The 26,791-nt window shown below is 50.4% G+C and overlaps 2 protein-coding genes across 5 annotated transcripts in view; one reads left to right on the forward strand and one right to left on the reverse strand.

The window, feature by feature from the left end:
• TVP23A (trans-golgi network vesicle protein 23 homolog A) overlaps positions 1-1,164 on the forward strand; it is a 49,054-nt gene extending 47,890 nt beyond the window's left edge. The window contains exon 7 of the mRNA XM_033235769.1: positions 1,086-1,164. Coding sequence (XP_033091660.1) covers positions 1,086-1,145 — 60 coding nt within the window. The 3' untranslated portion in view covers positions 1,146-1,164. The remainder of the gene's footprint in view (positions 1-1,085) is intronic.
• Positions 1,165-2,067: 903 nt separating this feature from the next.
• Positions 2,068-26,791, reverse strand: NUBP1 (nucleotide binding protein 1). Of its 4 annotated transcripts, XM_033235765.1 has the most exons (11): positions 26,701-26,787; positions 26,518-26,622; positions 23,316-23,449; positions 18,023-18,091; positions 14,951-14,983; positions 13,934-14,024; positions 12,696-12,850; positions 9,155-9,265; positions 8,756-8,858; positions 3,398-3,481; positions 2,068-2,382 (listed from the first exon to the last, which is right to left on the reverse strand). In XM_033235765.1, the coding sequence occupies exons 1-11, from the start codon at positions 26,717-26,719 to the stop codon at positions 2,324-2,326; spliced, it is 963 nt and encodes a 320-aa protein (XP_033091656.1). In that variant the 5' UTR covers positions 26,720-26,787; the 3' UTR covers positions 2,068-2,323. The 4 variants fall into 4 exon arrangements, with proteins under 4 accessions (XP_033091656.1, XP_033091657.1, XP_033091658.1 ...); XM_033235766.1 differs by lacking the exon at positions 18,023-18,091 and having other exon boundaries at positions 26,701-26,791; XM_033235767.1 differs by lacking the exon at positions 26,518-26,622 and having other exon boundaries at positions 26,701-26,756.

Raw genomic sequence — 26,791 nt, forward strand, 5'->3', positions numbered from 1 at the left:
ATGCCCGGCTAAGTTTTAAATTTTTAAAAAATTATTAATTATTTTTGTAGAGGCAAAGTTTTGCCGTGTTGCCCAGGCTGGTCTTAAAACTCCTGAGCTCAAGCAACCCGCCTGCCTTGGCCTCCCAAAGTGCTGGGATTACAGCCGTGAGCCACTGTGCCTAGCAGTTTTGTTTTTTAATTGTAAGATTTACATAAAATGTAGCCTTTTAACCATTTTAAAGTGTATCGTTCTGTGGCATTAAGTATAACCACCTTGTTGTGCAACCTTCACCCCACCCAGCTCCAGAACTGCTTTCATCTTGCAAAATTTAAGCTCAGTACCTGTAAAGCATTAACTCCCCCTTCTCCTTGCCTCCTGGCCCTAGCAACCAGCATTCTGCTTTCTGAGTCTGTTGGTTTCATAGCCCTAGGACCTCCTGTTAAGTGCAATTATAGTTTTTGTCCTTTTGTGACTGCCATTATTTTCAGTGATTTTTAAAACTACAGAATTAAGAGTCACAAACGGTTTTTCCATTTTTATTATTATTATTGTTATTTTTTGAGATGGGAGTTTCCCTCTGCTCCCAGGCCGGAGTGCAGTGGCATGATCTTGGCTCACTGCAATCTCCGCCTCCCGGGTTCAGTGATTCTCCTGCCTCAGCCTCCTGAGTAGCTGGGATTACAGGTGCACACCACCATGCCTGGCTAATTTTTGTATTTATAGAAGAGACGGGGTCTTGCCATGTTGACCAGGCTGGTCTCAAACTCCTGGCCTCAAGTGATCCGCCTGCCTTGGCCTCCCAAAGTGCTGGGATTACAGGCGTGAGCTACCATGCCAGGCTTGTTTTTTTGTTTTTGTTTTTGTTTTAAACTTAACAGATATTTCTAAAAGTGAGAGATAGGAGGTCTTTGAAATTTGACCAGGTTCATCCTGAAATGGTTTGAACCATCTTAAATTTGAACAGTGCTGCTTTATGCCAAGACATCAAGCAACAAATTCCGCAGGTTTTCTGTACTTTGTGGGTTTTCTCTGGCCTTGCATCAGCAGGATTGCCCCACTCGCGTGTGAGGACAGAAAACCATGGTTGACTTTTCCCCTTGCAGGCCTGCCCAGGTGACTTTCAGAAGCCGGGCCTTGAGGGGCTGGAGATTCACCAGCATTAGGTGAGAAATGGATCGTGGCACCCGTGTGGAGGGGCTGGGGAATTCTGAAAAATGCAGCTCTTGAGGCACAGGGGCCCGGGGTTTGGGTGGGCTTCCCCTGTTCCCTGGGGTGGCCTGGTACGTGACCAGGCAAGAAGCAGACTGGGCAATGGGCCTGCCCTGGGCTTTGCAGCCTCATAGCCCTTGGGGTGAGGAGCTGGGGGGTGGGGTGTGAGGTCACACCTTCCTCACACTGAACATGTGCAAATCTGACCATATGTGTGGTCCTAGGGAAGGGTGGGGAGGGAAAAGAGACAAGGGAGGGAAAGAACAAGGGGATTTGTTCTTGTTTCCCACCCACCCACTTTTATGTCCCAGAGTGGAGAGAAAACAGGAATTTACTCTTCTTCCAGCTGGTCTCAGATCCTGTGTGTCTCAAAGACAGCAAGCACCTCATGGCAGCGAGGATGACTGTAGGGTTTACATCTGTCTCTCTTTTTCCTATAATTTAAAAGCCTGAATATTGGTTTGCATGACACTGGACATTACTGGATATACTGTGCACATATTACTACACAGGGTGTATACACAGACCCCAAATTCTGTCTTACTGGGTGATTCAAGGACTCTTCAAGGGCTTTTTGATTTGACCCAGCTGCGCCACATGCAGTGATTTTAGAACGAACCCCAGCGTGAGCTCTGTCGCTTTTAGATTTTTCCTCAGTCTGAAGAAGAGCGTTTGGACTGTGCTGTTTGAAAACATGCCTGTGTGTTCTGCAGTGAAGCTGCACACTCACTCCTTTGGTTCTTTTCTCGGCTTTCTCATCTTCAGAGGCAGAAATGGCTTAAATGGGAGTTTCTACAATCGACTAAGCTTCCGACACAGCAGAATCCCATGGTCCCACAACCCGTTTGTTTTTTACGTGAAATAGGCCTCGGGGGAGAGGTTTGAGGAGGGGGTTTTATTCTTAAAACGGCACATTTGTAGAGAATACCCTTTATATATGTTCTAAGGAAAAGTGTACAAATACTCAATGATTAAAGCGTCTCTGCGAAAGTGGCTTCGGACCACGCCAGCATCTGGTTTCTTTTTGCTGTGACCCACCCTGTCCTGGAGCTGGTCGGGTCTGGCTGGACGTGCTGCCCAGGGAAGGGAGTACCTCACTTGGTAACTGCTTGGTTCTGAACATTCTCTCATTTCAGGAATTGATGAGGTTCTCTTCTTTTGACTGACGGAGATCACAAAACTCTTGGATTCCTGGAAAACAAGACGACAGGCATAGAGTGCTAAGAATTGTCCACCCCTTGACGGCCCCGTCCTGTGCTGGGGAGGGCCGTGTCTTGACAGGACTGGGATCCTCTGGCTAGTTCCATAAAAAGCCCTGTGTCTGTGATGCCCTGAGTCTTTGAAAGTGACCGGAACACCTCACACTGCCCGTCAGAGTCATAACCAATGGCTGAGGCCTTCCTCGGCCCATCTATAGATGGAGGATTCTGGGAATGCTGTTTCCTTACCCTCAACATCATTTTTCTAGGCAAGTAAAACCCAGCCACACACTTGGAGACCGCAGCTTTAACAAACACTGACACCTCTGCCTTCACTCTGGGGCCTCTGATGGCTGCCACTGGCTGCACGTTGGTTTGGTCTGGCTAACCAAAGTTTTTATTTCTATTTTTTTATTTTTTTGAGACACGGTCTCACTCTGTTGCCCAGGCTGGAGTGCAGTGGCGCGATCTCGGCCCACTGCAACCTCTGCCTCCCAGGTTCAAGCTATTCTCCTGCCTCAGCCTCCTGAGTAGCTGGGACTACAGGCGAGCGCCACTACACCTGGCTAATTTTCATATTTTTAGTAGAGACAGGGTTTCTCCGTGTTAGCCAGGCTGGTCTCGAACTCCTGACCAGCCTCAAGTGATCTGCCTGCCTCCTCCACCCAAAGTGCTGGGATTCCCGGTGGCAGCCACTGCACCTGGCCTGTGTTTTTGTTTTTATCAGTTACTTTTTTAAATGACTTACTTTATCGCTTTATTGGGATGTATTTCCTAAGCCATAAATTTCACCCTCACCGTGTTTGTTAAACTATGAATTAATTCACAGTACTCGCACATTGCGAGATTTCTCAGGGACTCCTGGCTCCCTGGGCTATGGAGGCCACTGTGTGGTCACTGCAGACCCACCCACCCACCCGTCCTTCCACACCCCCCATACCCTTGGCTCCTTTATGTTGCTTCCTGCCCCACAGGCATCTGCATTTAGTACTCATGGAAATACTTACTCTGAATTATACTTCTGTAGGCTAACGTGGCTGGGGAATCTGGGGCGTCCATGAAGAAAGACTGGCCTTTGTCACAATTCTTACCTTAAAAGAAACAAACGGAAGACAATTCAGTCCAAGAGGAAAACAGAGCAGCCGCAAGACCTTGGGGCTCTTCCTGTGCTGGTGACAATGGGAGTATCTTGAGCCCGCTTCAGTCGTAATGAAGAACAATGTAGAAAAGGCCACGGGGGTCTCTGGGACCTTCCTTCCAGCAGGGTCCCCAGCCAGCATTTCAGCGTGGCTAAAGAATCAGGTGGCGTACAGAAAATGCAGGTTCCAGGGCCCTCCAGGGAACTGATTCAGCAGCTTCCAGGTGGGCCCAGGAGTCTGCATTTTAAGAGATTAGCTTTTGAGCAAAAGGATCATGAATGTACATGGTTAAAAAAAGTACAGAATACAAAAGGATATGGCGTGAAAGGCCAAGTCCAAAAAGGGCTACTAGTGTTCGCGGTGTCTTTCCAGAAAGATTATGCGCATATAAATGTGCACATTCACATGTGTGCACACACACATACACACACTCATATACCTCAAATACGAGTGGGAGCACATGACACACACATTCTGCTCACTGCTTTGTCTGTGTATAATTTTGTCTTCCAGGTCATCTGTGCTGGTGTCCATCCGTCTGCCAGTCTTTCCCTGCCATGTGGCCATTGTTCCAGTCCCCTCCTATGCACACCCAGGTTTCTCTAGGACCATGTTATCCCAGAGCCAGGACACAGGGGCCTTGGAGTCAGTGGGGGTGTTCTCGCCCCCAGTCTGCCCTACCAGTCCCCGGTTGTGGGTGGACCTGCCATCAGCTTGCTCTCCCCACTCTCCAGGCCCTGAGCTGCTGGAGAAACAGGGCCAAGTGACTGCACTGCCCATGTCCGGTCACCAGCCTCAGGTGAACCCCAGGAGGAGTTCCTACCTTGCACCTACCATTTCCTCAACTTCACTACTGTGCTGCCGTGTGGGACAGGGAAGTCCAAGTCGGGGAAGAAGCCTGTGGGGAGAGGGTGGTGGGAGATGGGGAGCCCAGATGGCCCAGTGAGGCAGGAAGATAGGGTCTGGAGACAGGGAACATAAGGCCAATTCGCACTTGAGCCATAACAGGAAATGTCCTCTCCATAGGACGTACGCCATAAATAACTCTGTAACTTTACTTCTTCCTCTTCATTTATATAGGACGTACCCCAAGTAGAGGATATTTAAACACAAAAACTCTGTAATGGGGCCTTTGAGCCCCTATTCTCAGGCCCATTCCCTTCCCACACTGTGGAGTTTACTTTCATTCTCAATAAGTCCTTTCATTCCTTCCTCGCTTTGTGCGTTTTGTCCAATTTTTTGTTCCAGGTGCCAAGAACCTGGACACCCTCCGCCGTTAACACCGGGCCCATGAGACCATGTGGAACTTACTAGGGAGGCCCCTAGAGTGCACGTTCTCTGGGCCAGACCTGGGAGGCTGGGGATCCCAGAATACTCATGCTGAGGGTACTTTCTGTCCCTGATTTTCACCCAGGTCTCCCTTCTCCAGAGGGCTCCCCAGCCCCCAACACACAAATATGCTCTAGTGTTTTCCCATCCTAACTGCATTTCCCCTGGGCTCCCACCTCTCCAAGAACGGGCATCATCATCAGACCAGCTGGTGTGGGCACAGCCCTCTTCCAAGACATCCCAGGCATCCTCTCTCCACCCTGGCAGATCCCTCACTAGGCACCACTGTCACCTGCATTTTACACACGGGGCCATCAAGGCTGAGAGGGGAAATGACTAGCCCAAGTCCCACAGCTAGTGATGGCAAAGCAGGGAGCTGAGGCAATCCCTTCCTGTGATCCTCAGCACACGGGGGCCAGGACCCACAGCACCAGAGCGCTGGCATCTGCAACTTTGCCACCATGTCCCCAGAGGGGACTGAAGTGCTGTCCTCATGTCCTCCTGTCTGTTCCTAGGAAGGTGGCTTTGCCCCCACTCTGTCCCCAGTGACCTTGCCAGATGCGTGTCTGTCGCTTGGCCCTCACACTCCACCCTCTTGGGTGTGTGACAGTGTTAACCACCCCTTCCTTTCTGGCACTCCCTGGCCTTGCTATCTGTGGTTTCCCCTCAAGGTGAGGTTCCGCATTGTGCCATCTGACACACAGGACCAGGCCCACTGGAAGGCACTGAGCCCCGCAGCTGTCACTGGCGGCTCCTCTGCTTTGAAATTAGCTCTTGTGAACCACCTGGAACTTGGCTTCTTTGTGAAAAGTGGCCCTGAAAGGAAAGACCAGGGCCGATGCCAGGGCTTGGTGTGAGGGAGGTGGGAAGATGGAGGTTGGTGGCTCTTTGGAAGAAAAGCCACATCAGGATCTAATAGAGGCCCCAAGGTCACTTCCTGATCTGTCAGACAATGGCAATGGCAGGCCTGTGGCTGGGCCCGTGGACATATGTGGGTGGGTCAGCAAGCAAGCATGCCATTGTTTTTGTTTTTTTTTTTTTTTTTTGGAGACAGGGTCTTGCTCTGTTACCCAGGCTGGAGTGCAGTGGTCTGATCAGGGCTCACTGCAATCTCAACCTCCCCAGGCTCAAGTGACCCCGCTAACTCAGCCTCCTGGGTAGCTGGGACCACAGGCACATGCCACCACAATGGGTGAATTGTTTTTTCATTTTTTTTTAGAGATGGGGTGTCTTCCTGTGTTGCCCAGGCTAGAGCATAGTGTGTGTGTGTGTGTGTGTGTGTGTATTTAATGGAGTTAGTTGCCATCATTTAGTAATCAGGAGACTTTGGGTAAGGATATAGATTTCTAGCTCTTCATTAAATATTGGAAAATGTGGCAATTGTGATGGCCATAAGGACACACCTCTTGGATCTCTGGCAGCAGCTGCCAGGCTCCAAAATCCATCACGTTTGTGTGGAGGCAATGCTGCCCCCAGGCTGCTCCTAGCTAGTGACTGAGCTGAGCATGGCACTCGGGCAGGCACATTTCTGGGAGATGCAGCCCCTCTGATGGGTAAGTGGGCTCAGAAATGCCCTGGTGGTTGTGCCCAGCTTTCCTCGACAGCAGCCAAGACACTCCAGCAGGCTGAGATGCTCCAACAGACTGCCACACCCTAGCAGACTGAGATGCTAAAAAGTAAAGTACACTGAGGTGCTCCAGCAGGCTGAGATGCTCCGACAGACTGCCACACCCTAGCAGACTGAGATGCTAAAAAGTAAAGTACACTGAGGTGCTCCAGCAGGCTGAGATGCTCCAACAGATTGCCACACCCTAGCAGACTGAGATGCTAAAAAGTAAAGTACACTGAGGTGCTCCAGCAGGCTGAGATGCTCCCATGGGCTGAGATGCTTTTGTGGGCTGATACGTTCCTTCCCCCACTCCTTCATCGTGGGTTAACACTCTCCTCTGTCATTTTCTCCCATAGATGTTTCCCCTGACAAATGTCCTGCCCACCAATCCCATCTTGGCAGAGCTGAACTGCGGCAGAGGTGCAGGCTGGCAGGAATGGATGTGCCCTGGGCTGCTGCAAGCTCCCGTCCCCAATCACATCCATTCATGCAGCCCGACTACCTCCAGGGGCCTCAGAGGGCAGCTCTCAGCACCACTTCTGGCCACTGCACAAGCTGCCTGGTGAGTGTTTTATAATGCTGGGGAAGGTTGAGAAAGCAGCTGTACTTTTCTGTATTTTGTTGGGGAAATCACATGCCAGAGAAGTATTGTGGGATGTGGGAATAAGGGAAAAAGGATTTGGGGACACAGTCTCCTGGGCACACTGGGTCTCTGGCGTTCTCCCGGGCTGTTCCTATCTTCAGAGTGACCCTCGCACCTCACTGCCCCACCACTTCCTCAAGGCAGCTGTCCCCCAACACAGTCCTCCCGGCTCCCGCTTGGCAATCCTGTCCACATCTTGTGGCTTCAACACTCAATTGCATGGACACGAACCACCTTCTCCTGATGGACCCCAGAGCCTGCTGACAACCTGAGCCTGCAAGCCCCTCATCCACAGCACCCCAGAAGGCCCGGCCTCCCTCAACCACCCCTGCTTCACTGTCTTTGAGGGACGGACCCTCCTCCAGGTGGCTTGTACTGGTAGCAGGGACAACTCAACCCTCAGATGCCGTCACTTACTCTACTGTGTGTCCCTTCCTTTCTACACCAACGCCAGAACCCAGGGCCTCATCCTGAACCTCTATCCCAGAGCAGCCACCCCCGAGCCTCCTGCTCCCAGGCACGTGACACTGACACTCACTGACACTGACACTTAGCTGTTTCTCACAGGCTCCTATTCTCCCCCTGCAGCCAGGCCCTTCCCCAAGGCTCCCCACGTGGCTTCTGCGCTCCCAGTCTCCAGGCTCTCCTTGCCCTCTCCCCAAGCACTAGGCCTCCACCCTCCTGGCCAGAGCATTGTTCACCCGTCCCGCCCCTTGCCCAGCCCTCTCTCCCCTCCCCCTCGCTCCCGTCCCCACACAGACACCTCTCACTGGCCTTGGTTTCCTGACGAGTGAAGTGGAAGTTCCGAGGTGTGGGCGCAGCCGGCACTCCTGGACCCCGCCTCCCCTCCAGCCTTCTCTATCTGTTCTCCCCTCAGACCTAAAGGCGAGGGCTGGACCCCCGGCAGGAGCCACAGTGTGGGCCACAGTAACAGTGATGGAGGCCCGCCTGGCTCTGCGGTCCTGGGGGACAGCAGCCTGCTGGGGGAGCAGCTTCGAGTGTAGGCCCTGCCCAGTGACCCGCTGCGAGTGGGTGCCCTGCAGGCATGTGGGTGGAGATGTGAACCCCGTCCCTCCTTCAGCCCCAGGGCCACTCAGGGAGTGGGCATCTCTTGGGATCCTGGGGGACCCAGGCACTTAAGAAGAGCATTTGTTGGGAACTTGGCCCCTGCTCGCAGGCGAGTGATCTGCGTTCCTGTCTGTCCCAGTGCTGGAGACAAAGGGGCCTCATCTGTGCGGTGCTGGCTTCTCAGGGCGCAGGAGGCTGGGCCCCTTCCTGAGGGATTTTCACCTCAGGCTGCCCTTCTCTGTAACCTGGACGCCATGCCCATTCCCTGGAGCCACCCCTCTATCGGGCACCCTCCTCAGTCCCCTGCCACCAGCACCCTCACCAACTTCTACCCCGTTCTTCCAGGTCTCACCCCTCTGCCTGAGGCCTGCTTGCTCCCGCGACCTGCTCGCAGAGGTCTCGGCCTCTCTCCCGGTGGCCTCTCGGGGTGCCACCTGGAGGGTGGGTCTGGCACCCCGAGAGGCCACTGACCTTCCTCCTTCCATTGCCCCTCTCCGTAGCTGCCCCTGTTGTGCCCGAACCATGCCTGTGGGGTTGACCGAGGAGTGAGGTCCCGCCGCACATGGGAGTCACCCACCTATGAGTGGATCCAGGGGCACTCTGCCAAGGAGAGGGACCTCCAGGTCCTGGCACATGAGCTCCGCACCCCCGGTCGTGGGAGGGAATATCTGAGATTCTTTCTGCAAAGCAAATTCAAAGGGGAGGAAACATCATTTTTTTGTAGAATCACAAGGATGGACCACATTTTAAAGAAACTTACAAAAAAAAAAAAAAAAAAAAAGGCTTAGTTTGAATGTGAAACACTTAACACCAAAAGAACTTTCCTTCAGTCAGCAGAAAGGGATTTTAATTGTGATTCCACTTCCCAAAGTTATGGGGAAAGCAGAAACAGTTTGCAGAGCAGCGTTTTGATTGTTTCCTCAACCATGAGAGCAGGATCGTGTTGGGCTCGCCTGGCGGCCCCACGCACCCTCACCTTGCATTTGGGACAGATGAAGCCACTCATGTTCTCCACCACCCCGATGACGGGCAGCTTCACCTTGCGACAGAAGTTGATTTCTTTCCGGACATCCTGGAGTGACACCTCCTATGAAGGTGAAAGGACCAGTGATTCCAGCATCAAAGTGCGAGAAAGGAAATGTCTGTGCAGCCGAGGGGGTGGCTGCAGTGCAGTGGATCTGCGATCGTAAAGCCTTAGAGGTTTCTGCCCTGACAGGGTTTGGCTCTGTGTCCTGTCCCCATCCAAATCTCAGCTCCAACTGCAATCCCCATCATTCCCACGTGCTGAGGGCAGTTCCTGGTGGGAGGTGATTGGATCACGGGGGTGGTTTCCCCCATTCTGTTCTCGTGATAGTGAGTTTTCACGAGATCTGATGGTTTTGTAAGTGTTTGACAGTTCCTCCTACGCACTGTCTCTCTCACTGCTGCCACTGTGTAACATGTGCCTACTCTGCCTTCCACCATGACTGTAAGTTTCCTGGGGCCTTCCCAGCCATGCGGAACTGTGAATCAATTAAACCTCTTTCCCTTATAAACTATCCAGTCTCGGGCAGTTCTTTACAGCAGTGTGAAAATGAACTAACACATGCCCTTTGCCAAATCCGTATTTATTTAGTGCCTACTAGTGCTAAGCCCTGTTCATTTGAGGTGCTATTTACTTCCCACACAGCCAAATAGCAAGAAATGAATCTAAAAAAAAAATGACTCTTTTTTTTTTTTTTTCAGAGACAGGATCTCACTCTATTGCCCAGGCTGGAGTGCAGTGGCACGATCATAACTCACTGCAGCCTCGACCTCTTGGGCTCATGCAATCCTCCTGCCTCAGCCTCTTGAGTAGCTGGGACTACAGCCATGTGCTACTCGGCCTGGTTAACTTTTTAATTTTTTGTAGAGATGGTTGTTGCCCACTCTGGTCTTAAGCTCCTGGTGTGAAGTGATCCTCCTGCCTTGGCCTCCCAAAGTGTTAGGGTTAGAGGCATGAGCCACCGTGCCTATCTGCATCTACACACTCCACGTCTCTATACTATACTATATTCAGCCAGAGTGTACACTGTTTTCTAGACCAGAGCTTGGCAAACCCCAGCCTGGGGGCTGAATCTGACTGGTTTTATAAATAAAGTTCCTCTGGAACCAGCCATGCCTGTCCATCTAGGCACCATCTGTGGCTGCTTCATGCCACGGTGGCACAGCTGAGGGGCTGGGACAGGGACTGTGGGGTCCACAAAGCCTACTTATTATCTAGCCCTGTACAGAAAAGTTTGCCGATCCCTGCTGTAGATAATTATAAACACAAACAACTTTATGGACTAAAAGAAAACAAAGAATATTACCCAATGTGGACAACTTTGCATTTCCTTCTAAACTCTGAGTTTTTACAGTGTGATTACTGTGTATACACACTGCTCAGTAGCTCCCTATTTTCCCCAGTTAACGTTACTACAGATCCCTGTGCCCAAGTCCTGCTGTGGCTGGTCACTGTCAGGTGTAGTGACTCCTTAGCACCTGGGGCTTCACCACTCACGTGAGCCCGAAAGGCTCACGGCTTTGGGTCTGTTCTTTTCCTGAGATGCCTGTTCGGCTCTTGGCACTGAGGCGGGATGCAGAGGAAGAGGCGTTCAGCTAGAAAGTCAATGGGCTGTGACTCAGTCTCTTATTTGTTTCTTTTTTTTTGAGACAGTCTTGCTCTGTGACCCAGGCTGGAGTGCAGTGGCGCGATCTCGGCTCACTGCAACCTCTGTCTCCCGGGTTCAAGCAATTCTCCTGCCTCAGCCTTCCAAGTAGCTGGGATTATAGGTGCCCACCACCACGCCTGGCTAATTTTTGTATTTTTTGGTAGAGAGAGGGTTTTGCCATGTTGGCCAGGCTGGTCTTAAACTCCTGACCTCAAGTGATCTGCCTGCCTTGGCCTTCCAAAGTGCTGGGATTACAGACATGAGCCACTGTACCCAGAACCAACCACTTTTTACAAATGCAACAGAAAACATTCCTAAGGACAAATCCACTTTCCCTCCCTGCCATCACCCGGGCCAGGCCATCGTCCCTCCTGTCCAGGGACCCAGCTGGTATCCTCCTCCTCCGTGGCCCCCATGTTCCCTCTCTGCAGGATGCCAGAGCGGACACGAATCCTGTCACCGTTTTCTGACCCAGACACCCTTCCCATGGCCGCTGGACCATGGCTGTACCCTCATGTGTGTGTCCAGCACCTGTTTTCCTCAGGGAGCCACAGGGGCCACCAGGGAGGGCCAGGCCTATTTACTGCCCTGGTGCCTGGCATGTAGAGTTCAGTGAGTGCTGGATGAGGGTGAGACTATGGGTCGTCCTGATTGATTCTGGCCAGTGAGATCAAATCAAACCTCATTTGCTGGGCTTCCTTAGCTGTGGAGGAGAACGTCATGAAGAGAAGTCAAGCGTAACCGTGGAGAAGAGCCCTTGGTTTCTCAGGCCCCTGAGATGGACAGCATCATGGTCCTGCCTGCAGTTGCTCTCTGCAGGGCTTACAGACAGGGAACTTCCCATCGCTCTCCTCAGCTCGGGCTCACCATGGGCCTTGGGGAACAGCCACTAGGTGACTGCTACAGGGGGCGCTGGGTGTCACCAAGGAAGGAGCAAAGGCACCCAGTGGCTTATCTCGAAATCCCTGTCTGCACCTGGCTGGTTCTGTTGAAAACTTGAGAGATTTCCTAAATCATTCTGGAATGTAAATGGAAAATCCACTGTAGACTGGGGGACCTGAGACATGGACATGGCAAGGCTGACGGGGACTGGCAGCACAATATGAATTATAACTGCACTGGTCGTTTCCCCAGTTTCCTCAACGAAAGTTCAAAAAGCATTCTTGACCCACTATTGTTTAATCCATGGACTAAAAAAAACAAATCATTGAATGGCTGTCAGCTGCAAATGTTTAGACTAAAGACGAAGTTTTTCTTATTTTTATCTTTTGAGACAAGGCCTCACTTGGTTGTGCTGGCTAGCCTACAGTGGCGTGACCATGGCTCATCGCAACCTCCTTTCCCCAGGCTCAGATGATCCTCCTACCTCAGCCTCCCAAGCGGCTGGAACTACAGGTGCAAGCCACCATGCCTGGCTAATTTTAAACTATTTTTTGTAGAGATGGGGTTTTGTTATGTTGTTCAGGTTGGTCTCGAACTCGTGGACTCAAGTGATCCTCCCATCTCAGCCTCCCAAAGTCCTGGGATTACAGGTGTGAACCACTGTGCCCGGCTGAAGTTTTTAACAAGGGGTTTCTGCAGATGCGCACTGGATGCAGCTGTGGAACACACACTGGGTCTGCAGATGCGCACTGGATGCAGCTGTGGAGCACATACTGGGTCTGCAGGTGTGCACTGGATGCAGCTGTGGAGCACACACTGGGTCTGCAGGTGCGCACTGGATGCAGCTGTGGAGCACACACTGGGAAGAGCCTTGGTGAGACCAGGGTATCAGAGCCAGGCAGGAAAGAAACCTCGCAGTGTGGAGCATGCTTCGGACCCAGCTCCCGCTGGAAGCTCGCTCACCTGGGGAGTGGTGATGAGCACCGCTCCGTCGATGCGTGCTGCGGCCAGGTACTGGACGACCGAGAGGTGTTCATCCGATGTCCCGGGTGGGGTGTCCACGATGAGGTAGTCGACCTCTCCCCAGTCCACATCTCGGAGGAACTGCTTGATCATGCCTAGAAAGAGGGATCCGCAGGGGTGCTTATTTCCTTTCTTTTCTGTACTTACAACTCCCTTCTTTCTTAAAGGATGGGGTCTTGCTTTGTTGCCCAGGTTGGATCTGAACTCCCAGGCTCAGGCAATCCTCCCACCTCAGCCTCCCAAATAGCGAGGACTATAGGTGCGTGCCACCATGCCCAGCTCAAGGAGAAGCATGATCTGATCTTTTTGTGCCTTTGGTCTATGCTGTAAATCAGTGGCTCTCAACTGAGAGTGAATTGCAATGTCTGGAGACATTTTGGGTTGTCACAAATAGAGTAGGGGGTGGTACTGGCATCTTGTGGGTAGAGGCCAGGGCCACTGTTTAACACCCTATGATGTAGAACACGGTCTACTCCTCCCCCAGTAAAGACTTATCTGGCTCAAAGTATCAATAGTGCTGAGGCTGAAGCTTGCCCTGATAACACTTTCACATTATTACCTTAAGTCTCAGTACCAGATCAGCCTGCTGCTGATCTCACCTCTCTGACCCAAATAAGCCACTATAAAACCATGATAAAAATAATTTCAGGGTTCTATAGCTTTTTTTTTTTGAGACAGAGTCTCGCTCTGTCACCCAGGCTGGAGTGCAGTGGCATGATCTCAGCTCATTGCAACCTCTGCCTCCTGGGTTCTCCTGCCTCAGCCTCTCGAGTAGCTGGGATTACAGGTATGTGCCACCATGCTCGGCTAATTTTTTATGTTTTTGGTAGAGACAGGGGTTCCCCATGTTGGCCAGGCTGGTCTTGAACTCCTGACCTCAGGGAATCCGCCTGCCTCGGCCTCCCAAAGTGCTGGGATTACAGGCGTGAGTCACCACACCCGGCCAGGGTTCTACGGCTTTTAAGGAGAGAAAAACGCACAGCAGATATTTACAATTATGTAATGGAAACTGGTATTTCTATTAGCTCTTTTCAACCAGTGAAGAAAGAGGCACTGGAGGCTTAAAAATAATATAGTGTGAAGTCCAGCAGGCTGAGACTGGCAGGACAGGGAGCAGATGAGGCCAGGAGCCACAGCGTGTGTGGAAGAATGTGAGAAACAAAGGCAGAGTGGCAAACCGTTTTTCTTGGGTCCCCTCCAGATAACAGCGTCATCAGGACTGCTGAGCAGGAAGCCCACTGACATCACCCCCAGGTTGTCTTCCACGTACTGCAGAGGGAACACGGTGAGGGCAGGACACGCTTTATTCAAAGCCACACAGTGAGGCTCTCCCCCAGGTCTTCTGTCTGAGCTCTGACTGAAAAAAACATTTTCAGGACAAAACTACGATATGACCTATGAGCAGATTTACTCTTTGCATCCTAAATCATTTTTGGGAAAAAAAAAAAGGGGGTACCATGTTGGGGGATTTGAAAGAGGCACTGTATGTCCATGGGCTGCAATGACAGGGAACTCAGCTAAAATAAGTAAATGTCATCTCCTTAACTCTCTTTTTTTTTTTTTTTTTTTTTTGAGATGGAGTCTTGCTCTGTTGCCCAGGTTGGAGTGCACGGTGCGATCTCAGCTCACTGCAGCCTCTGCCTCCCAGGTTCAAGCAATTCTCCTGCCTCAGCCTCCCAAGTAGCCAGGATTACAGGCGTGTGCCACCATGCTCGGCTAATTTTTGTATCTTTAGTAGAGACGGGATTTCACCACCTTGGCCAGGCTGTTCTCGAACTCCTGGCCTCAAGTGATCTGCCTGGCTTGGCCCCCTAAAGTGCTGGGATTACAGATGTGAGCCACTACACCCTGCCTCCTTAACTCTCTTAACCAGAGATTTACAAACTATGACCTCCAGGGCCAAATCTGGCCCACCATCTGTGTTTTAAATAAAGTTTTATTGGAATACAGTCCTGATTGTTAAGTTACATGTTACTACTTTTGTGCTACGACAGCAGGGAATGTAGGCCCACATGCTGAAAATCTTTACCGTCCTACACTTTACAGAAAAAGCCTGCCAATCACTGGATTTAATCATATCCTCTGTGCCTCGAAAAGCACCCTAATAAATACCCATGGACCAACAAACCACAAACCCATTATGTACACACAGCCACACACTACTGTGAAAATAGGACAAAGAGGTGAAAACTCACCACTGGAGACCAGCCTGAGCCACTCTGGTGAACCTGTGTGAACATGAGCACCGATGTTTGTTAGTAGAAATCATGTACCCTGGTCACATTTCATGCACAAATTGTACAAAGAAAGAAGATGGTTTTATGAAACACAATTCATTGTCTTATGTGGTACCACGAAATTCCTAAAAGGAAGTGAACAACTAGGGTGTGGGTAATAAAGATGCAACTCAACTCCCTTTGTGCCCTAAGCTGGGTTATTTGGAAACTCTGCTTGGGTGTCTAGATAGGGAACCAAAGGTACTCAAGTTCAAATATGATGTTGTGTCTAAGGTGTTTTAAAAGAGTGATAAAAATCCGCTGGGGACTGACGAGAAAATGCAGGTACCTGTGGAGCAAGGAGGTGGCTTCTGTAAAAGCACAGGAGTGAAGGGAATGAACTCTCGTGAAACAGCTACTTCAGAACCTGTCCCGAATCAGCTCCAGCCGCTGCCCCCACGGGCAAGGGCTGGGGGTCAAAGGGGAGCTCCCTGGGGCAACAAGATTCCGACCTCTTCCCTCCAGCAGGTGTCCAACAGCACACAAAGCACAAACTGAAAGTTTAATTTTCATGATGAAGCCTTACTTTTCTCAGCGGATTTACTGAGACATGATTCAGAGACAACACGACTCACCCACTGAATGAGTGGCTTTCTGTACAGTCACAAGGTGCAGCCATCACCACAGTTTTTTTACTTTTATTTTTGAGATGGAGTCTTGCCCTGTCGACCAGGCTGTACTGCACGGGCGTGATCTTGACTCACTGCAACCTCCACCTCCCGGGTTCAAGCAGTTCTCCTGCCTCAGCTTCCCAGGTAGCTGAGAACACAGGTACCCACCACCATGCCCAGCTAATTTTTGTATTTTTTGTAGAGACGGGGTTTCACCATGTTGGCCAGGCTGGTCTCAATCTCCTGACCTCAAGTGACCTGCCGGCCTTGGCCTCCCAAAGTGTTGAGATTGCAGGTGTGAGCCACTGTACCCAGCCACCACAATTTTAGAACATTTTCATGACGCTAAGAAGAATCCCTATACCCCTCAGCTGTCACCACCCCTCCTCCAGTCTCTCTCATATCCTCCCAGCCTTAGAGGGCCCTTCATCTACTTTCTCCCACTGTGGACTGACCTACTCCGTACACTGCATGTCAGTGGAATCACACAACATGTGCTCCTCTGTGACTGACTCTGAAGTTCTATTAAAAGAAACCCAGCCAGGTGCAGTGGCTCACGCCTGTAATCCGAGCACTTTGGGAGCCTGAGGCGGGAGGATCACTTGAGGTCAGGAGTTCGAGACCAGCTTGGTCAACATGGTGAAACCCCGTCTCTACTAAAAATACAAAAAATAGCTGGGCGTGGTGGTGTATACCTGTAATCCCAGCTGCTCAGGAGGCTAAGGCAGGAGAATTGCTTGAGCCCGGGAGGCGGCGGTTGCAGTGAGCCGAGATTGTGCCATTGCACTTCAGCCTGGGCAACAAGAGTGAAACTCCATCTCAAAAAAATAAATAAATAAAAATAATAAAATAAACCCCACAAAACCATTCATTCCTATTTATACTCGTTTGCTAAGTCCACTTGCCTTAAAAGAGGGGTAAACAGGATGATCCAATAGTGCAGGAGAAGAAAACGGCAAAACTTCTGTTTTATTTTCTATTAAATTTTCTGTTTCTATGAAATCCTTAGGTGTAATGACACTAGCTTATACCCTCACTGGGGCGTGTGCTACTAAATCTATTGGGGTATGTGACCAGACCTCAAGGGGTGACACTGCTCTCCTTCCCTACTCCCTTGGAAGCAAACCCCAAGGCCTTAGAAGTGCCTGCAAGGCCTGGCCCCATCTGCCTCGGGCCGCCCTCCAGCCTCACTGGTCACTCCACTGAGGACACAAGGACACCTTGCGTCAGAGGCCCATGCACTTGCTCCCTTAGCCCAGAATGCTCTTCCCCCAGCTCTCCCCTCCCGTCATCCTCAGCTCAAATGCCATTTCTCAGTGAGGGCACCTTTGACCACCCCTCAGCCCCTCTGACCCTGCCCTACTGTCTCTCTCCTCACTCTGGGTTGGTTTCACATTATCTAGTATCTGCCTTCTCCCACCCAGACAGGGGTCTTCATGGACCTTGTTCACCACTGCATCCCCAGAACAGGATCAATGTATCCCTGGCACTAATTAAAGAACCCATCTTGAGACTCTTGGGACATCCCAGCACCCCCAGCCCCAGCTTCCATGCACTGCCCTTGGGGGAATCCTCTCTTGGAGAGCTTCTTGCTAGCAAGAGGCCAGCAACTACACAGACTGCTACGGCCCTGCCCCCAGCCCACATCACTCACCCGCCCTGCAGTCTCAGTTCCCCAGGGGAGACCACAAGGGCAGAAATATTCCCGTGCTTCTAGGGTACAGACGCCTACCAAGCCCTGGACGAATGTTCCCAGTCAGAGCTAAATTTCCGTGTCTTACTTCTGCATTTCGCTGCCTGTTTCCCTTCCCCTCTGAGGAAGCATCGAAACCAATGCTTCTCCAATGGTGTAGACAGACTTCATATGTAACCCTGCCCTCCCCCAGACTCACAGTTGTTGTTAAAAGTAGACAGATGGACTACGGAGCATGTATCTGAGCTCCTCATGTCCACAGAAACATTTACGGGCCAGATGCGGTGGCTCACGCCTGTAATCCCAGCACTTTGGGAGGCTGAAGCAGGCGGTCATCAGAGGTCAGGAGGTGGAGCCCAGCCTGGCCAACATAGCGAAACCCTGTCTCTACCAAAAATACAAAAATTGGCTGGGCATGGTGGCACGCCCCTGTAGTCCCAGCTACTTGGGAGGCTGAGCACAACAATCGCTTGAATCCATGAGGCGGAGGTTGCAGCGAGCTGACGTCGTGCTACCTCCAGCCTGGGTGAAAGAGGGAGACGCTGTCTCAAAAAGAACAAAACAAAACAATAACAACAAAGAAAACATTTATGGGCTCCGCATGCCTCTTTGTTGAGGTTTGACAGTTCAGTGCTACAGAGTTTGCCTCGAGAGAATAATTTCCTGAGTTCTGTAACCGGCTATTACCTGTTCTCCTTCCAATCCCATTATCTTGGGAATCGATGGCCCACATATATCGATGTCTAGAAGAGCAATCTGGGGAACAAGAAGAGACCAAAGCGGTTACATAACTGAATGCACATACTCCAGATACGCACAACTGGGAGGGGAGTGGGGTTAGAGGAGGACGGAGAGAAGACAGAAACTGGGTCAAACTTGGAGCCATCAGATTCTCTTGAGAGAGAGTCCTAACGCTGATCTCAAGGTTCATAAACACTGATGCCCCCATTCCCCTGCCCCTCAGCCTGGCTGAGCTCCTCAAGGGTGATCTTACAGACCTGGCCGTCAGGTCACCTGGAGGCTTGAGCTCAGACCGTTTGCTGAGCCCTGGCTGGAGGAGACAGGGGAAGGGGCCCAGCGCCTTTTTGGCTGCTGTGACAGAATACATGGAATAGCCAAGAGACAGCAATGTTGGAGCCACCCTCAACAGCTCTCCTTGCTTACCCCCTCACCAAGTCTTGCTTTCTGCATCTTAAATTTTTCTCAAACTCATCTTTTCTTGTTCAGGAGTCTCAGATGTAAGCCAAATCTAGCCTATTTAAGCAGAATATGAATGTATTAAAAAAATATTGCAGACTGGGTGCAGTGGCTCACGCCTGTAATCCCAGCACTTTGGGTGGCTGAGGCGGCCATGTGCCTAGAAGGTAAGTATGATTATCTCTGGTTTACAGAGGAGGAAACTGACGTTCAGAGGGGCCAGTTCAATAAGCAGGGAACAGAGCTGGGACATAAACTGAGGTCTTTTGGCCCCAACTGGGGCTCTTTCCAGTACACCATGGGGCCTGCTGTGGAGGACCAGAGTGGAGCCTCTAGCTGAACCTGACCAAACCCTGTTTTCCTTTGATCCTGAAGATGAATGATGGTTTAGGCTAAGCTTTCAAAACAGGACTTCAAGTAAGATGGACACCTGGAAAAGTTCTTTGCTTGTGACTCGGGTGCAGCTTCAGGCGACCCCTTCCCCCTCAAGCCTTCCCCTCTGACACAGGAGGTCTGAGACGGCCTTCAGAAACCTTCTGAGAACAAGGCCAGCATTCATCTTGAAAAATGCGACCACTCAAACCCAAAGTGCTGCACCTCCGGGTCACTTTTTAACTTGCTCCGAATTAGTTTCTTGCCTCCCTCTTGAATCCTCTCAACAAACCCAGCCTCCTACTTCCTCAGCACCCAGCGCTGTCTCAAACCCGTGGTGCACGGGAAAATGTCATCCACAGACCAGTGCTGGCCTCAGGCGCCCTCTACGGGGCCATCCGAGGAGCACAGCAGAGTGACAGCATCGGAAAACCTGACTTGCTCTCTCAGGACCTTGATCCTTGGGACTGATGTGTCAATGATCCAAGGGGAGATGACACTATCACCATGACTGTGATAGAGACTTTCCTCGATACTCTCAGGTTTCTAGTGACTCTGTTTCCATGTCTTTCCTTCAGGGAACAATTTAATCAATTTCCTTCGGAGGAATTTCACTCCCTTGGGGAGTGAATCTTGAGCGAAATGATGTAAGGATGCGAGAAGCTTCCAGTGCACTCACTCCCGTGGCAGGCCCGGGGGGCTATTAACAAGCTCCTGCTACCCAGATGGCCAGGGCGGTCCTGGGTCCTGTCTGTTCAGACTTCCTGCTGATCCTATTACTACCCCAAAATCTGTCCAATTAATTCTGCTTAGGTTAGGCCAGAGAAGTAAAGCTGAGAGCAATGTGCCTGCGTTCCCCACAGCAGGACCTCTGGACCCGTGTTTGCAGCTGATGGGAAGAGGCGGCGTTTGCTGCAGAAGGTGGAGACGCTGCAGGGCTGTTGGGAACCAAAGCATCTCCTTTACCCAGCTGTCCCTGATGAGGAGGGGAAGGGAAGAGGGATTTAGTCCCAACTTTTAGTCCTTGCACAAGTTGCTTCTGCTCTCTAAGCCTTGGCTGTCTGGGCTTCCGATCTGCGAGACGAGTGCTCCGGGGTCAAGGCCCCTCCCAGCTCTGCAGTCCCAGGACCCAGAGGAGGGCCTCGCACACTGAGTCCTGAAACACCTAGTGCTGACCTTGTGATGACAGTTTGCCTTTCAGATCACAAATATCATAAATGTTTCATTTTTGGTGGCCGGATGCAGTGCCTCATGCCTGTAATCTCAGTACTTCAGGAGGCTGAGGCGGGCGGATCACCTGAGGTCAGGAGTTCGAGACTAGCCTGGCAAACATAGTGAAACCCTGTCTCTACTAAAAATACAAAAATTAGCTGGGTGTGATAGCATGCACCTGCACTCCCAGCTACTCGGGAGGCTGAGGCAGAACAATTGTTTGAACCTGGGAGGCAGAGGATGCAGTCAGCTGAGATCGTACCATTACACTCCAGCGTGGGCAACAGAATGACATTCCACCTCAAAAAGAAACAAACGACAAAATGTTTAATTTATGGAAGTTGGTGACTTGTTATTTATTCATTGTTTCTGAGGTAGGGTCTCACTCTGTTGCCCAGGCTGGAGTGCAGTGACGCAACCATGGCTCACTGCAGCCTTGACTTCCCAGGCTCAAGTGATCCTCCTACCTCAGTCTCCTGAGTAGCTGGGACTACAGGTGTTCACCACCATGCCCGGCTCTTGTGTGACTCTTGGCTGTCTCATGGCTCAGGCTTATGCTACAGAGACTCCTTCTGCCTTTACCACAACTTACACACCCCATGGGCAGCCTGTGACCTGCCAGGGGTGTTTTCTAATTCTGCTGTCTCTTGATCCAAGGCCCTTTGTGCCAATGAGATGACAGACACCTGCCTGCCTCAAGCGCAACATGGAATGGTGTCTTGCAGAGTTAGAGCCAAGCTTCCACCAGACCACCAGATGGCAGGCAGAAAAGGGTCAGGGCACGTCTTACCATCCTGCTGGATTTAGGGCAGGGAGAAATCTGTGCTGCTTGACTTTAATCAAGACATATTCAGCATTTTCCATAAGTTGACACTTTGCAGATAGCGATGTCACTGTCATGAGTAGGTCTGCCTGGGGAAAACACACTTTCCTAAATGCTAACTTCTTTTTTTTTTTTTTTAAACCACCACTGCATAAAGAAATACAGCTGATCTAGCCATATTTCCACACTGAATGGTGTGCTTTCCTTCTATACATTGCAAAGTCTAGATAGGCATGCAGCAAAGACTTCAGAATGTAATTACACGAAAGTGAATGATGTAAACAGTTGTCTACTCACAAGTGGTTACTTTCAAGTGGTGAGATGAAAGCCCATCTCCAGTGAGCTGTTTAGGAATATTCCTGACAGCTTCGAAAAGCAAAGATTATTCTAAACAATACAGACAATCTGAGAAAGCAGATTGCTTGGCCAACCCACTAAGCCAATACAAATTTGACCCTCAAATGGCAAGAGATTGCTGACCAACAGAATGATGAATGAACAAGTATATGCATGGGTATGGGTGTGTGTGTGTGTATGTATCTATATACTTTTTTTTTTTTTTTTAACGGAGTCTCGGTCTGTCACCCAGGCTGGAGTGCAGTGGGGCAATCTTGGCTCACCGCAACCTCTGCTTCCTGGGTTCAAATGATTCTTGTGCCTCAGCCTCCTGGGTAGCTGAGACTACAGGTGCGTATCACCACGCCCAGCTAATTTCTGTATTTTTTTAGTGGAGACAGGGTTTCACCATGTTGGCCAGGCTGGTCTCGAACTCCTGACCTCAAGTGATCCACCCGCCTCAGCCTCCCAAAGTGCTGAGATTACAGGTGTGAGCCACCATGCCCAGCCCAACAAGTGTATTTTGAATCTGCCCAGTACCGTGCTTTGGGTAGGCTACAAACTCATCTCTAAGGCAGTATAATCATCATCCCTTCATACTGAGTTAGTGAAATAAAGTAATGAAACTGGTGGCCATCCCAGACATCTACTGAGCAGTCAGGCCCCGTGGTAACTGCTTTATATGTGCCATCTCACTTAGTCCTCGGAGTCCCATTTTATAGATGAGCAAATGGAGGAAGAGTAAGCCTGGTCACTTGCCCAAGGTCACAGCAGTGGTGTAGATGGAGCTGGGACCTGAGTTTGGGCTGTCTGATTCCAAAGTGTGTGTTTTTAGCGACCTACAACCCCTTTTATTAAAGCTGAGATCCAGAGGGCAGCACTGGGTAATTTCAGTTTTCATGCTCGTCTGTATACCTGTGTGGAAATGAATAAACATGTGTAAGGGCCAGCAAAAATTTTCCACAAGGGCCAATAGAAAATATATTATTAGGCTTTGTGGGCAAAATCAAGGATCATATGTAGGTACTTAGGTACTAATTTAAAAATTGCAATTTTAGGCCAGGCGTCGTAGCTCACGCCTATAATCTCAGCACTTTGGGAGGCCGAGGCAGAGGGATGCCTTCAGTTCAGAAGTTCAAGACTAGCCTGGGCAACACGGGAAAATCTCATCTCTATAAAAAACACAAAAATGAGCCGGACATGGTGGCAAGCACCCATAGTCCCAGCTCTTTGGGAGGCTGAGGTGGGAGGATAGCTTGATGAGCCCAGGAGGTAGAGGATGCAGTGAGTCCTGATCATAGCATTGCACTTCAGCCTGGGCGACAGAGTGAGACCCTGTCTCAAACAAATAAAAAACATTTCAAAAATGTGAACATTCTTAGTTCACAGGCCATAAAGACAGGAGATGGGCTGGATTTGGCCCACTGGTTATAGTTTGCAGGTACCTGGCTTAGAGAAAAGCAAAAAGGGGTTAATAAAGAGGAAAAAGAAGCGTGAACGTCATGTAATAAACTATCCACATGCAAGGAGAGATGTACATCTGCTAGCCATTTTCTTGGCTAGGGAATCCAATGAAATGCTTCATTTGACTACTGGGTATTTCTTTGTTCTCTGCAGGATTGAGATTCCAAAGAAGCCAATTCAACTTAGTCTAAGGAAATCAGCTTTTTGTTTTTTTTTTTCTTTGACAGTCTCATTCTGTCACCCAGGCTGGAGTACACTGGTACAATCTTAACTCACTGCAATCTCTGCCTCTTGGGCTTAAGCGATTCTCATGGCTCATCCTCCCGAACAGCTGGGATTACAAGCCTGCGCTACCATGCCCAGCTAATATTTTGTATTTTTAGTAGAGACAAGGTTTTGCCATGCTGGCCAGGCTGATCTCAAACTCCTGGCTTCAAGTGATCTGCCCGCCTTGGCTTCCCAAAGTGCTGGGATTACAGGCGTGAACCACTGCGCCTGGCCTAGGAATCCGTTACTTAGTAGCCATCACGACCCTCAGACAGAATGAGCATCTCCCAGTGGTTCCTGAGGTCTCACCTGTGTGTTTTCATCCTCTGCTAGGCCATGGGCAAGATGGGCGCTGAACGTGCTTTTCCCAACACCGCCTTTCCCAGACAATACCAAGATTTTGTGTTTTACGGTCTTCATTTTCTCTTTGATTTCCTCTATAGCTGCAAAGAAAGCCAAAGTTGAGGGGATGCGGTCCCTGACCAAATCTCAGATGTCACTCTTCCCGTCAACTACAAAGAGCTAAGTCTTAGTCCTAGTCCTAGTCCTGGGGCTGTTTAAAAGGATCCTCCGAAATACCTCTTAGTCAATGGTAGAAACAAGTGTTGGGAAGAAAATAAGGCTATTATCACACTTGAAGGTGTCTCATTTATTGGTTTACACGTTTGTCTCCCCTAACTAGAACATATTCTCCACGAGGGTAGGAACTGTCTGAAGCTTTCAGTGCTGTATTCCCAGCTCTAGAAAGGAACTCTGCATACAGTAATGGTCTCCAACTTGGGGACAAAATCCCCCAGGGACATTTGGTAATGTCTGGAGACACTTTTCTTTCTTGTTTTTTTTTTTTGAGACAGAGTCTCGCTCTGTCACCCAAGATGGAGTGCAGTGGCGAGATCTCGGCTCAGTGCAAACTCCGCCTCCTGAGTTCAAGTGATTCTTCTGCCTCAGCCTCCCAAGTAGCTGGGATTACAGGTGCCTGCCACCATGCCCGGCTAATTTTTGTATTTTTAATAAAGACAGTGTTTCTCTTTGTTGGCCAGGCTAGTCTCGAACTTCTGACCTCAAGTGATCCACCCACCTTGGCCTCCCAAAGTGTTGGAATTACAGGCGTGAGCCACTGCGCCCAGCCTGGAGACACTTTTCACTGTCACAGGAGAGGTACTGCTGGCATCTGATGGGTAGAGGCCAGGGATTGTGCTAAACGTCCTACAATGCACAGGACAGCCCCCCACAACAAACAGTGAACCTGCCCCAAATGTCAACAGTGCCGAGGTTGAGAAACTCTGATACACAGCAGGCACATTATCTATCAATGAAATTATCTTATTTCAAATCTTTAAAACAACACATGAGGTATAAAGGAAAATAAAAAGTCTCATGACTGGCCAAACTCAAGTGAAAGTTAAGCCTGAAAACCTCCCAATACTGCTGTCCTCCTCCCCATCCACAGATAGCTGTTACTTCCCAACCTTGTGTTGAAGCAGTCTACATTAACCAGAGCCCCGCAAAAGGCCAAAGGCCCCATGAATCTCCATCGTGGGATGACTGCCCTCACAAGTTGCTTCTAAGGAACTTCTTTGCTGGCCCCTAAACCTTTGAAGATGAATATCCTCCCATAAACAAGGACATGTCAACTGTAACTTTAGGGCTGTAACCTTAGTCTAACTCCTTCCCTGTTACTGATGTCTGTTAAATGTCACACTGACAGTGTCCATTACAAGCTTATCTTCCCACAAGCCGAACAAAGACAGGATGAGATCAGTCCTTCCTCTCCTACCCTGAGACGTCTGCCTAATTAATTCTTCCTTTACTCCCTCTTTTGAATGTTTATTTTCTATATAGCGTAGATATACTGGGCACTAATTAAAACCTCCTAAGAATGTAACCACCTGCCTCAAGGCCTACCGGACTTTTTCCTGCATGCTTTTTCCCCTTTTAATGAAACATGTAAACACAAGCCTCCTGGAACCAGTGCAGGGAGCACAGGCCACAGAGATTTCTGTGACTTGTGTTTTCCAGGGCATGCCCTCAAGCTATGGCCCAATAAACCTCCACTGGTAGAGACTCAGTTTGGATCGACAGAGGTATCTGTTTTTCTCTTCATTTTTTTTTTTTTTTTTCTTTGAGACAGGGTCTCACTCTGTCACCCAGGCTGGAGCGCAGTGGCACGATCTCAGCTCACTGCAACCTCCACCTCCCGGGTTCAAGTGATCCTCCCACCTCAGCCTTGAGAGTGGGCATGCACCACCACGCTGGCTAATGTTTGTATTTTTAGTAGAGAAAGGCTTCACCATGTTGGCCAGGCTGGTCTTTAACTCCTAACCTCAAGTGATCCACCTGCCTCAGCCTCCCAAAGTGCTGGGATTACAGGCGTGAGCCACTGCACCCCGCCTGTCTCAATTTTTCATGAGGAACCAGAAGCTCAGAGAGGTTAGGACTATTGCTGAAGGTCACACTGCATGGACCCAAGAATCAAACCTAAGTCTCTCTTTGAACTCCTTCAAGATTCTCCCCTTTGGCCAGGTGCAGTGGCTCACGCCTGGAATCCCAGCACTTTGGGAGGCAGAGGCACATGTATCACCTGAAGTCAGGAGTTCGAGACCAACCTGGACAACATGGTGAAACTCTGTTTCTACTAAAAATACAAAAATTAGCCGGTGCTGGTGGCAGGCGCCTGTAGTCCCAGGTACTTGGGAGACTGAGGCAGGAGAATCGCTTAAATCTGAGAGAGGAAGGTTGCAAGTGAGCCGCAATAGCACCACTGCACGCCAGTCTGGGTACACAGCAAGACTCTGTCTAAAAAAAAGGAGGGGAAAAAAAGAAAAAAAAAAAGAATGTCCTCCTGCCTCCTGCTTTTTAAGGTCCTTCTGAGCAGGCTCCCAGGGTCCTCTCATCCTCGAATCTGTGTTTCACAGCACTCAAAGCTGTGGTGGTTTAGTTGCTAGCTCACGTGTTTGTTTCTCCTGTTAAGCTAAACTCCACTAGGGCAGTGACCACGCCTGATCCCCAGCTGTGTCCCCAGTACAGCACCATACCTACGAGGCGATCAACACATTTGTTTAATGAATGGGAGAATCACTCCTCAAAAGGAAGAAAATTGTGACAAGAAAGTAGCTGGCAGAGCCAGGATGTAAGTCCGAAGACTCCTGGACTTCGAAGCTTATCCCGTTTTCTCCGCGGTCGGTTATTGTCACTCAAACCTCTGGCCCCGACCCTCTTAATTATGTCCCTTTCGACTCCACGCCGGTCAGTATCCCCCCTCCACCCGAGCCACGTCCTTAGCGCTCGCCTTCTAAAGACCTGGTTCCTGTGAGTCAGTCATTTCAAGCTCTGCCCTCACCCTGCCCACTTTCCACGCCCCGTCCCCTCTGGGCCCCACCCCTCTCCGAATACAATACCTTCTAGCCCGCCTCTGTCATTCATTCTGCAGATTCCGCCCCCTCCCTCCCACGCTCCGCCTTTTCCGGGCCTGCGCCTCTCACTTCCTGTTGAGGCCTTGCCCTTTTCTCACCCGGGTCTGGAGTGGCCCCCGCTCCAGAAGCGCACAGCCGCTGGTTGGGGCATCCCTGACATGAAGCCCCTCTGCCCGCCTGGGCGCTGTCGACCCCTGGACAGTCTGCGCAGAGACAAGACCACAGTTAGAGCAGCTCGCTACACTTTCGCCCCGTCACCCACGCCCCCTCCGCGAGCTTACCGTGAGGCACCTCCTCCATTCCGTCGCCTTTGCCGCCTTCGTGGTCACCGGAACCCGCTGTCGTGCATTTCCGCCTTGTGGGCACAATCTG

The sequence above is a fragment of the Trachypithecus francoisi genome, unplaced genomic scaffold (assembly GCF_009764315.1).
Source record: "Trachypithecus francoisi isolate TF-2019V2 unplaced genomic scaffold, Tfra_2.0 Lachesis_group15, whole genome shotgun sequence".
Taxonomy (NCBI): domain Eukaryota; kingdom Metazoa; phylum Chordata; class Mammalia; order Primates; family Cercopithecidae; genus Trachypithecus; species Trachypithecus francoisi.